Source organism: Galeopterus variegatus, unplaced genomic scaffold (genome assembly GCF_000696425.1).
Source record: "Galeopterus variegatus unplaced genomic scaffold, G_variegatus-3.0.2 Scaffold300, whole genome shotgun sequence".
Classification (NCBI taxonomy): Eukaryota; Metazoa; Chordata; class Mammalia; order Dermoptera; family Cynocephalidae; genus Galeopterus; species Galeopterus variegatus.
In genome coordinates this window covers 604,035-616,538 of record NW_007726411.1, presented here as the reverse complement: position 1 = coordinate 616,538, position 12,504 = coordinate 604,035, and the positions used below count along the sequence as shown (strand labels likewise).

Below are 12,504 nucleotides of genomic sequence, written 5' to 3'. Positions count from 1 at the left end.
CAGTACAACTGGCACGGCCTCAAGAGAACCAGTCAAAGGTCCCTCTGACATGAAGGACCCAAAGATAAGGCCATAACTCCTCTCCAGAAAGGGTTCAAGGGACTGCATCCCAGAGTCTTTGCCCCAGAGGCCCTGAAGAAAGCTTTTGCCCCCCTGGCAGGATTCTAGAAGCCCAGAGAACTTGACTGGAATGAGCAGGCTGTATCCAAGGCTCAGATTTGAGCCAAAATATACCTTCTCCTTGAGTCCTGTTCCCAAACCCTCTCCACCCTCTGTCTGGCAGCATCTCTGGGTTCCTAGAGAAAGAAACCAGCTTTGCTTCAGAGACCCAGGCAGGGAGTCCAAGATGGGCGCAATCCCACCACTCTGTCATTGGTTGTGGCACCTGGACAAGACACTCCTTGATCCTAGGCTTGGCATATCTCTCTGCAGAGGAGGGAGAAGGTGGTCCTTCCCATCCAGCATGCTCTGATTTTGGTATCCCTGGGTTTCCCGTTGCTTTAATAACAGCAGTATGGCTCTCTCCTGCACTTAGGGGGCCAAGACATCTTCATGACAGAGGAGCAGAAGAAGTACTACAATGCCATGAAGAAGCTGGGCTCCAAGAAACCTCAGAAGCCCATCCCACGGCCCCTGGTGAGCCCAGAGCTTCCCTCTAGCAGAACATGTCTGTGAATCCAACCTTACAGCCTGGCCAATGCTGTCTGTGGAGGAACAGATCTGGGTTGAGTTTGGAGATGAGGTTAATGAGGGTTCCATGCCCAAGGAATGAAAAGTTTAAAAGAAGCGACTCTGGTATTCTGGAGTGAACATATCTCCTATAGTCATTCCAGATAATCCTGTTCAGGGAAATACTGAGTTCCCCAGCAATTTTAGGGTTCGAGACTAGAAACAGATTAGGCCAAATGATAGAAAGGGTGTTAGAGCCCAGAGATGAAACATTTGTATGGTTATGCTTCATGACCTAGTTGCAATGGATCTCCAGACTAATCCTACATTCCACCTCATGCACAAAGGTAGACTAAAGAGGATATGGCCAAAACCCAACACCCCTGTGTCCAAGATACAGTCACAGTCATGGTCAAGTGCCCAATAGGAACCAAAAATTACCCCACTCTGGAGTTTAAAGATTGGCCAAAAATTAGGGCCAGACTCCACTTTGACTCCTTTTTTCTCAAGACACGCTCTTTTATTTCTCCACTAAATGCAGTGCCCAAACCACACATGATATCACCTAAGTTCTTCTCATCTCTCTGCTGGAAGATGAAAAACATCAAACTTCTGGGTAGCCTCAAGATAGCACCCCTGTAGGGAGCAAATGAACAGGGTTGGGAGTAAAGATGTTGATATGTTTAAAATTATAGCAGAGCTTCTTCAAAGAATTTCTGAGCCATTCAATCCAGTGAATGCCATTGGCCTCTTGTCCCTTTAACATAACCTTTCTGTGGCTAAGATGTAGCATTTATGAAGAAAACTACAGGTACTGCCCACAGCATAATGATCAGCCCTTACCCACACAAGGGAAGCCTAAGGACCTTCAACTAAAGAACAGGCCTCTCCCTAAATGATTAGGGAGACATACATTCTGTTGCCAAAGCATTAGAATTTCTAAATCAAGGCATAGTATTTGCATAAGTTAGACCAAACTTTGTGAGAACAGAGTCTTAAAAATATTTACAGGAGAAACTTTTTTTTTAAATTGGAAAAATGTTATGACCTTTGACAAACTTTATTTGGAAACAGTGGCCATGAATTTATTACTATTCTAGATTTTTAGAAGTGTTACAATTGGGAGTGATAGGAGGTCTAGACATTTGTGGGGGTAGAGGTTTCCGCCCACATCCCCCAGAAGATCAAGGTAACTGGGCCTGAGTGAGCCTGAGTGAAAGTCCTTAAGGCTCACTGAGCATCCATCTGTCAACAAGTTCAATGGGTAGGAGCGGGCTCAATATTAAAGATGTAGGTGAACGGCTGAGCCCCTCTAACCAGATCCAAGTCAGAGACTATGGGAAGAGGATCCTGAGACTTACTGAGAAGCAAGCAGCTGAGCCTGTGCTGGTCTTTACTGGTGCCTGGACTAATGTTGAATCCACATTTGAACCAGACACCAAGGAGTGCTATGCTAGGGACAGCCTTGGCAAAATCATGAAGGTTTTTGGCACCTTTCCCCACACACTACACAATCTCTCTATGACATCCAGCCTCTTCCCTCTCATCAACCAATCCCACAGACCTGCAGAGCTTCCTCCTCTCAAGGAGGACATTGTCCCTGGGACAGGATGAGCTGCATTTCAAAAAGGGACCCTGGAGAGGCCATCTAAATACAAAGATATGAGCCCAATGTTGGAATTCCAGGCACTGTGATAGGAGTAGGAGCTGATGGTTGGGCAGGAAGACCTACAACAAAAACACCATTTCTCCTAATTAAGCCACAACCAAGATCACCCAAGAATGGCACTGGGGGAGGTCCTCCACCTGGAGAGGGGACATGAAGCCACATAGCCCAACTCTGCTCATGAGACTCTCCATCCCTTTGGATGGAAGGGGCATGTATTACTGATTAACTGTCAGCACTGTGCTAACCTTAATGGAAAAACTGTTACCCCATATTAGTCCATTTCTGTTGCTTATAACAAAATACCTGGAACTGGTAATACTGGTAATTTAGAAAGAAAACTAAATTTATTCCTTACAGTTTCAGAGGCTAGGGAACACATCTGAAGAAGACCTTCTTTGGTGGTTAGTTCAGTGATGGCAGGGTATCACGTTGTGAAATGGCAGAGCAGAGAGAGACTAACCTCTCATGTGCTCTTCTTTTAAAAGCCTCAAAACCATGCCCCTGACCACCATTATCAATCCATTCACTACGGCATGGTCCTACAATCTCATCACCTCTTCAAGGGACCACCTTTCAATTACCATAATAAGATTTCCCACCTTCTTTACACTGTCACAGAGGGAGGCTATGTTTTGCAGAGACATCAATCCACAGCACCCTTAATATTCTGGTCCAAGCCTGGCAATCACTCTTTCCTTTGTTCCCTAATGTAGCATAGCTGATACAAGGCTAGAACATTTATACAAGAATCTGTAGTCTTAGGGATGCCAACAGGGAAACCAGCAGAGCACAGTCCAAGAAGCAACTGCAGATGGCTGCTCCCCAAGGCCCAAAGGTGATGGCACATTCCAGCTCCTGATCAGCATTCATGTGGCCCCACCTACTCAGTGGCACAAACCTGATCATCTTCCGTCCTCAAGTCCAGAACCAAGAAAGAAAACTGAGGGAAAAAAGAGAAAGTCCCACTTCCACCTAAGACTCTCCCTCCCAGGCCCAGCTTCCTTTTCACCAGATTATTAGCCTGGAATGTTCACCTTCTCCCTTAGGAGCCCAAACAGGTCAAGCCGGTCAGAAAAGCAGAGCACTGGCACAGGAGTTCTGCCCCACATATGCATGGGTGCCATGTCACAGCAGAGCTAACCTGGAACCACATAGGGACCCCCAACACATGCACATACACACCACCTCCTGCTTCTGGTGAAGCCCAGGCTCTAAATCTTGTATCATCCACAGTAAAGGCTAAGGTTTCCACAAGACTGGGGAATTTTATTCCATAACATTCCTTGCTATAGAAATCACTAAAAGTAGGTTTCATATTCTCCACTTTATAGGAAAATAACAAGCTCTAGAATATCACATCATCAATCACTACTTCATTGTCTCTGAGAGCACCAAGGATTGCGAAGGTGTGATCTCTGCCTACGGACTGAGCCAAGAGCAGCCAACAAGCTGCTCCATTCCCTAAAGTCAGAATATCCAGGGCAAGCCCGACACCCAAACATTTACTGATGCCATTGCCTGCTCTGTTTAATTAGAAGTCATGTAACCATGAATAGGCCTCTACTTTTTCACCATTTTTGGTGATGAAATGAAAGGGATTAATGGCTCAGCAATCCCCCTCCCACCCCAGGAAAGATGTGAGCCAGCAATTATGCATGGCACCAGGCCCGCATGAGTCTGTTTCTTTGCTCTAACCCGACAAGGTAGCAACCCATCCCCGCCATGAAGCAGAAGCAGGGATCAGTCTCACCGCAGCACTTCCCCTTCTGCCTGCTCAGCAGCTCCCAGGAGCTCCCCGGCCAGACTCTAACAGGTTCTTCTCCTGCCTCATCGCCATTCATGCAGAGCCCTGCACAACATGTGCATTCAGTATATACCCATTGTACAGAATTAAATTAAATCAAGCCTAGTAGGGGGGCTTTAAAATTTTAATTAAGGTGTGGTTAATTTAAAGCTGTCCATTCTATCTTCCATTTATTCAACAATTTATTGAGCATCTATTGCATGCCAGGCACTATGCAGACACTAGGATTAGAGCAGTGAGCAAGATAGACAAAGTTCCTGCCTTCATGATGATTACCATCCAGTGACAGAGGCAAGTAATTAGCAAAAATCACACACATACTAATTCACAGGCTGGAGGGATTGCCAAGGGAGAAAGAATGGAGTGAAGAGCAAAGAGGGTCTAGGACTGAGCCTCAAAGAACTCTAATATCCAAAAATTGGGTGAAGGAGACTGAAAAAGAGCAACCGAAAGAACCAGGAAAAGAACCGGGAGAGTTAGGCATGACGGAAACTAAGAAAGGAGAATGTCAAGATGGAGGGGTGGTAAGCAATGTCAAACAAGGTGATCCTAGCAAGAACCACTTCAGTGGCGGGGTTGGGGGGAAAGTTCTGTTGGAATGGATTGAGGAGTGAATGGGAGACAGCACTGTATACAACTCTTTCAAGAAATTTAGCTGCAAAAGTGGGGAGAGACCAAGGTTGATATCTGAAAGGAGACGTGAAGCTCAGGAAGATTTTGCTTTAAGTTAAGAAAAATTAGGTCATTAGAGATTTACTGAAGGAACTGAGAGACTAAGAGCCATTCATGTGGACATTAGAGATACCTAGGATAACAGCCAAGAGTGGGCAAGTGTGGCCAAGAGCCTCACTAATCAGGAATGAAGCAGAGGCATCAGGAGGTTGGTAGTGGTAGTAATGAGGAGACGAAGGTGGACTAGCTAGATAACACAAGCTTCCAAGGAGGAAGGGGTTTACATGGCACAGGAGGAGCAAATGTCCAGAAGGGACAGTGGGGAATGAGCAGGACCCCAGGCCTGATCTCTAGCCCTGAGGTACATGGAGTTGGGGAGAATGGCAGCCTTTGAGTAAGAGGAGATGTTTGAAGATCAAGGTAGTGAGCTCTATGGAGGTCAGGAGAAGGGTTTCAGAGAAAGTACAGAGAGGAGAATGGTGTCGTTATCAAGACCAGTAAGACTTAACAACTCAAGAAGAATAGAGAGCTACACTAGGAACTTCTTAAAGGCACCAAAAAAACTACCAGATATAAATGATCTCTTGGTTATCCAGGTTGCTCTGACTCCCTCCAGGAATACAAACAACCAAGACTTGACCCCATGCCCTATGCTTGCATTTGCTTAGGAATCTACACAGCCCCAGAAATAAAGAGAGAACATATCCAGGAATAAGTGGCACCATTGCACTTGACTTTACCCTCAGCAAAGTAGCTCAAATCAGTAATTTTGCAAGCAGTTCATGAACTCTTGCTCTGTGCAGGGCACTACAGGAACATGAGGTTGAGCAAGGCATGGCCCCTGAGTAAGGCATGGCCCCTATCCTCAAAGAGCTCACTGTTTAGTAGAGAAGAAAAGCATGTGTGAAATGCTAGAATTCAAGACTAGACTGTGGGAGCCAAAGAAGGGACAGAGTGGGGTGGTGCTACATGATTAAGGAAAACTCCCTGAAGGATGTGAGGCTTAAGAGAGATGGATCATTCACAACTATTGGAATTTAGACAGCCAACAGAGGGGACTGGAAGGACATTGCAAATGGAGGGAAGAGAATGGGCCATGACAAAGGAAGTTCCTGGTGACTTCAAGGGGCCAGGAGAGGTGATGAAGCTTGAAGTGGGACAATGATGTAGAGTTAACTAGAAGTAAGATTTTGGAAGGGGTGAGGACAGGATGTGGCGTCTGTTTGGATGTGGAGTGTAAGGAAGACAAGAAAGACAGGCTTTTAACACTCACGTATGGAGAACCCAGCCCCTCCAGATGCCTGGTTTACGTCGGCCCAAAGGCCCTGATACCACCGTCTCTTGTTTTCTCAGAACAAATACCAGGGCTTCATCTTTGACATTGTGAACAAACAAGCTTTCGACATTGTCATCATGGTCCTCATCTGCCTCAACATGATCACCATGATGGTAGAGACCGATGAGCAGAGCGAGGAAAAGACGAAAACCCTCGGCAAAATCAACCAGTTCTTTGTGGCCGTCTTCACTGGCGAGTGTGTCATGAAGATGTTCGCCTTGAGGCATTATTACTTCACCAATGGCTGGAATGTGTTTGACTTCATCGTTGTGGTCCTCTCCATCTTGAGTAAGTGGGCGGCCACGTGGTGGAGAAGGCTGGCCTATGCTTGGGGTTGTTTTGGCTGCTCTTTCAAAACCAAGGGGACAACCAGCAGACTTTAAAAGATACGTGTTGAATAGTAGAAGAGCCTGGTATTTGCAGCCTTCTAAGAGCAGCAGATTTTAAATGTGCCTGGGCTGCTCTCTCAGTGAAATGAAGAAGTTCCATTGGTCTGGTCTTCTTCATGCTGTCATAAAGTGTTTACGGGCACATAATGTGTGCACAGCCCATCGCCAAAACCTTGGGGGCTCACAGTGAATGATTACTCCTCCTGAGAACCTACAACTGGAAGATGATGGAGTTTCCAGTGGGCCTTACCTTTATGGTCTTCAAAGCAGGGGGTGGGTGATGTGAGGTGAGGTGAGTCACAAAATGCTTTCTGGAGAAGGGGGTGGGTTGCCAGCAGAGTGAGGGAAGACTAAAAGGAGATCGTTCAAAGGAGATTCTGTAGTTAAATATCCATATAACTGTCCTGTTAGGAAATGTGAGTGATAGAAAAGTCACGGCATCAATGACAACAGTTCAATGCTATTGAGACCCAGTCTGGATGTTGTTGAATGACAGGCCCAGTATTTTGGCCCAATGGTGTAGAGTCAGATGTTAACATGGGGAATGGAGCCTTATAATTGAGTCCTCACTGAGTTCTGAGCACTAGGCTGGGTTCCATAAATCCTCACAGCAGCCCTGTTAAAGAGGTATTATTATCCTCATTTTATATTTTAAAATTGAGCCTCAGTGATTAGTAAGAGGCAGAGCTGAATTTAGATCAGGCTATGTTTTAATGAACCAGCTACCTCCCACCAACAACCGAGAGACTGTCCTTGGACTTCTTGTGACTTAGCCAAAGTTTGGTCTTATGAAGGCCAAATCCCAACTCACCTTACTTTTCATGGCAGGGCACAGCTGTAGAAATGGAAATTTTCCATTGATTTTTTATCAAGAGCCAATAGCATCTAAACACAACTTGGCAGCATGTAAGCGACCTCCCCACCCTGGTGCTGAAACACAGCTTTGGGTTACACTTATTTGTTTGGGGGGTTTAAATTTGTTTTTGTGTTTCATTTTGTTTGCTTTGATGTTGCTGCTGTGTTTTGTTTTTAAACCACTTTGTCAGGTATAACTGACATGCAAAAAGTTCTACATATTTAATGCATACAACTTGATGGGTTTGGAGATAAGTACACACTAGTGAAACCATCACCACAATAAATGCCATAAATGTATCCATCACCTCCAAAAGTTTCCTCCCACCTTCTTTATTTATTTATTGGGTGCTAAGAACACATAAAATTAGATCTACCCTCTAGCAGATTTTTAAGTATATATTGTACTATTGTTAATTATGGGCACTATGCTATACGGTAGATCTCTAGGACTTATTCATCATGCATAACTAAAACTTTGTACCCTTGACAAACACCTCCTCACCTCACCATTCCCCCAGCCCCTGGAAATCACCGTTCTACTCTTTGCTTCTATGAGTCTGACTATTTTAGATTCTTCATATAAGTGGGATCATTTGTCCTTCTATGTCTGGCTTATTTCACTGAGCATGATGGGAGTTTTTGTTGGTTGGTTGGTTAGTTGGTTGGTTGTTTTTCCTTTTGTTTTTGTTTTTGTTTTGTTTTTTGCCTTCCAAAGTATAAGACTCTAAAGGCCATTTTAATTTTATATTAGAGAAGGGAGTTTGCCTATGTAACTTCCCATGTTAGTAATAAAAAAATAAACCTTTTGTTTTTGTTTTGTTTTTTGCCTTCCAAAGTATAAGACTCTAAAGGCCATTTTGATTTTATATTAGAGAAGGGAGTTTGCCTATGTAACTTCCCATGTTAGTAATAAAAAAATAAAATGCCCCACCTGTCAATCTTCCTGCCCTCTCTTCGCCCCTCCCTCCCTTTCTGCCTTCCCATCAGTAAAACATAAATTGAGTACCTAATTACTACAAGCATGAGGACTCATTCTCCCTGTAAATTGAGTATCTAATTACTACAAGCATGAGGACTCATTCTCCCTTGAAATAGAATCCTGGGCAACTCAAATTAATATGTAGACCAATTGTCTGGCAGAAAATTTTACTAGATTATACAGACACATAATATACCCCACACATAAATTGAGTACCTAATTACTACAAGCATGAGGACTCATTCTCCCTTGAAATAGAATCCTGGGCAACTCAAATTAATACGTAGACCAATTGTCTGGCAGAAAATTTTACTAGATTATACAGACACATAATATACCCCACACTGTGGAAAAATGTCCCAGTTAAACTAAACTTTAAGAGAAAACCTTTCACAAAGATTTTATAATCCAAAATTATAATTATTTCCCAAGTCCCTTCCCACTTCTTCTCTCCTTCCAAACAATATTGTTATCACCCATATGCATACGAGTATAACAAACATGAGGTAGGACAAGAGGATCAAGGGAACCCTGCAAGGGGTAAGAGCTTGCTACTCCGTCCCTCACCATTTGTCCTGAGAAGTCTCTAGTCCCTCTTACCCAAAGGCCTTGCCTCATCTTTTGTGTGTGCATGTGTGTGTGTGTGTGTGTGTGTGTGGCAGCTGACCAGAACAGAGATCCGAAGCCTTGACCTTGGTGTTACAGGGCTGTGCTCACTGAACCAACTGACCCAACTGACCAGCCCTTGCCTCATCTTTGATGGAGGCTTTTGGTCCCAATAGGCTTCCACAGGTCCCCAAGACCAAGCTTCAAAAATCTTCAAATTAGACATCACGTAAAAAGACATACACATTCTTCATCTTTCCAACCTTGTCCATAGTTGGAGTTGAGGGCAGTAACTGACCCTAAGAAGCCCATCTCCAGACCCTAACATAGAGTTCGAACACAGCTGGAAATGAAAGAAACAAATTAAAGCCATTATGCAGACAGCTGGCCATTCAAAGACATTCTGCTTTAGCTGTCAGTAAGTTGCCCAACTCCTCAGACCCCCTTGTAATTAATACCAGGCTCCGTACAATTATCTACAGGACCATGTGCCAGGAACTGAGTCAATCTTCACAGTAGGGTATAGGGAGATGAATCATAGGGGGTCCTGGCCTTCACAGAGCACAGAACCAGGGTGGAGGAAAAGTCATGACCTAAAGGCTGCAATCAAGGAAGAGCAGGGTCTGTGTCATAAATGGAAACAAGCACAGGACTGTGGCATGTGGAACATGCTGCAATCACGTCTAACTGAACTAGGCTGCAGAGATAGGGTGTTGACAACAGAGGCTGACTAAGAAGAGGATACTCTGGGTGGAGGGAAAGATAAGAACATGATAGGAAGGGTCATATGTACCTGAGGGAAAGAGGATTTACACAATGGACATTTACTGAGCCCCTACTTTGTGCCAACCACCATGCCAGGCTCAGGGGACCTAGAGTCCTTGAATACGGATGCTCAAGTGGAGGGCGATATGGAGCAGAGATGAAGGAGTGTGATGACAGCCAACTTTGTCAGGCTCATGGTTGGAGGTACTAATTAGCTCATTCCCCCCTCTTTTAAAGGCCTGGTATTTTCTGCAATTCTTAAGTCACTTGAAAATTACTTCTCCCCGACGCTCTTCCGAGTCATCCGCCTGGCCCGGATAGGCCGCATCCTCAGACTGATCCGAGCAGCCAAGGGGATCCGCACGCTGCTCTTTGCCCTCATGATGTCCCTGCCCGCCCTCTTCAACATCGGGCTGCTGCTCTTCCTCGTCATGTTCATCTACTCCATCTTCGGCATGGCCAGCTTTCCCCATGTGAGGAGGGAGGCTGGCATCGACGACATGTTCAACTTCCAGACCTTCGCCAACAGCATGCTGTGCCTCTTCCAGATCACCACATCAGCTGGCTGGGACGGCCTCCTCAGCCCCATCCTCAACACGGGCCCCCCCTACTGTGACCCCAATCTACCCAACAGCATTGGCTCCCGGGGGAACTGCGGGAGCCCAGCTGTGGGCATCCTCTTCTTCACCACCTACATCATCATCTCCTTCCTCATCGTGGTCAACATGTACATTGCAGTGATTCTGGAGAACTTCAATGTGGCAACAGAGGAGAGCACAGATCCCCTGAACGAGGATGACTTTGACATGTTCTATGAGACTTGGGAGAAGTTTGACCCAGAGGCCACCCAGTTTATTGCCTTTTCTGCCCTCTCGGACTTTGCAGACACTCTCTCTGGCCCCCTGCGAATCCCAAAACCCAATTGGAATATATTAATCCAGATGGACCTGCCCTTGGTCCCTGGAGATAAGATCCACTGTTTGGACATCCTTTTTGCCTTCACCAAGAATGTTTTGGGAGAATCCGGAGAATTGGATTCTTTGAAGACAAATATAGAGGAGAAGTTTATGGCAACTAATCTTTCAAAATCATCCTATGAACCAATAGCAACCACCCTCCGGTGGAAGCAAGAAGATGTTTCAGCCACTGTCATCCAAAAGGCCTATCGGAGCTATGTGCTGCACCGCTCCTTGACCCTCCCCAATCACCCAGGTGTGCCCAGGGCTGAGGAGGAGGCTATGTCACTCCAAGATGAAGGTTTTGCTACATTCATGGCAAATGAAAATTGTGTACTCCCAGACAAATCTGAAACTGCATCTGCCACATCTTTCCCACCATCCTATGACAGTGTCACTAGAGGCCTTAGTGATAGAGTTAACATGAGCACATCTAGCTCAATACAAAATGAAGATGAGGCCACCAATAAGGAGGTGACTTCCCCTGGGCCCTAGTGAGGACACACCAGCGTGGACATATCCACTTCTGATGTGTCCTTCTGCTCTGTGATAACTCTTTCCCAGTACAGATGGCACCCAGCTACAACCTCACCAATGCATGCCACTGGTCACAATATCATAACTGGGCAGGTAGTACAGATGGTACCCACTTTTGAAAAAGCCCCCACACACCGATAGGAGTCAGAAGCCAAGAGCATCTCCACTGTGACTTCCCTTTTGAATTTCAATATCAGGTGATGATGGGTTCTCTTACTTTCCAGAAAATGTCCCTGGTCCTTTTATTCTGTTTGTGATCAGAGATTATATTTACCTAGACGAATTTATCAGGACTTCCAAACTTCCAAAGATATATTGCAACAACATTGCTGAAGGTCCAAGGTAGTCCTCTGTGCACCACATAGAGGCTGGCAATGTTACTTAGGATTTTGCATGACTGCCTGTTGAGAGCTGCCAGACAACTTCTCCAGCCATGTTAACACCTATGGTCTGTGTCATGAAAGGTCTTTAAAATCCATCCATTAAAATTAATATTTTTAAAGGTATGTCAAGACCGATGTTGTATCTTAAAGCATTATTTTATTTTTTTCTTAATTGTGTGATGCTGACATGAATAATGAATCACTTTTTCCTCACTTTCAGGGTTCCTGATATTTTTCAGTTTGAGCTTGAGGCTGGGTGGGGCAGGAAGGAGCACTGTCCTGGGAGCTGGAAAGGTTGGTTCTAATCCTAATTCTTCCACAGATTACCTGGCTGACTGGGGCCAAGCTCTTTCCCCACTGAACTTTAGTTTCTTCACTTGTAAAATTGGTGGAAGAGGGACAGAATAGATGCTTTCTACAGCCCCTGCATCTCATGTTGCAGAACTCCATGGTGCCTTGCCCATTCAGATAGGGAAAACACTTTATTTTCCAAGACTGCAATGTCCAGACCTTTTTGCTGTATAGCTAAAGAGACAGCTTTTGGATTCATCCCAGAGCCTGTTTCACATCTCATAATCAGACTTTAAGAAAGAGGGTTTTCACATTCCCCCTGGGGCCAGGACTCCATAATTAGTATAATCAAAAGAAAAGGGACATTTTGATAAAGATGATCTGTGAGATCAAAGGTATGGCCAGCAGTTTCTTTCAATTATCCTCCAAATATTATTAAATACCTCTTATATGACAGGCACTGCCCCAAGGACAAGAGGTAAAATAGGAGTTAAGCCCCAAAAGATGAATTGGGTTTATGCAGTGAATGGAGTAAGAATTGTCAGAGGAGTATATTCAGGCTAAAGGCATATGGCAGGTCTTCAGATGAA

The 12,504-nt window shown here is 44.9% G+C and overlaps 1 protein-coding gene across 1 annotated transcript in view; it reads left to right on the top strand.

Moving 5' to 3' along the window:
* SCN10A (sodium channel, voltage-gated, type X, alpha subunit) overlaps window positions 1-11,198 on the top strand; it is a 100,556-nt gene extending 89,358 nt beyond the window's left edge. The window contains exons 24-26 of the mRNA XM_008567173.1: window positions 532-636; window positions 6,168-6,438; window positions 9,985-11,198. Coding sequence (XP_008565395.1) covers window positions 532-636; window positions 6,168-6,438; window positions 9,985-11,198 — 1,590 coding nt within the window. The remainder of the gene's footprint in view (window positions 1-531; window positions 637-6,167; window positions 6,439-9,984) is intronic.
* The last annotated feature ends 1,306 nt before the right edge of the window (window positions 11,199-12,504 follow it).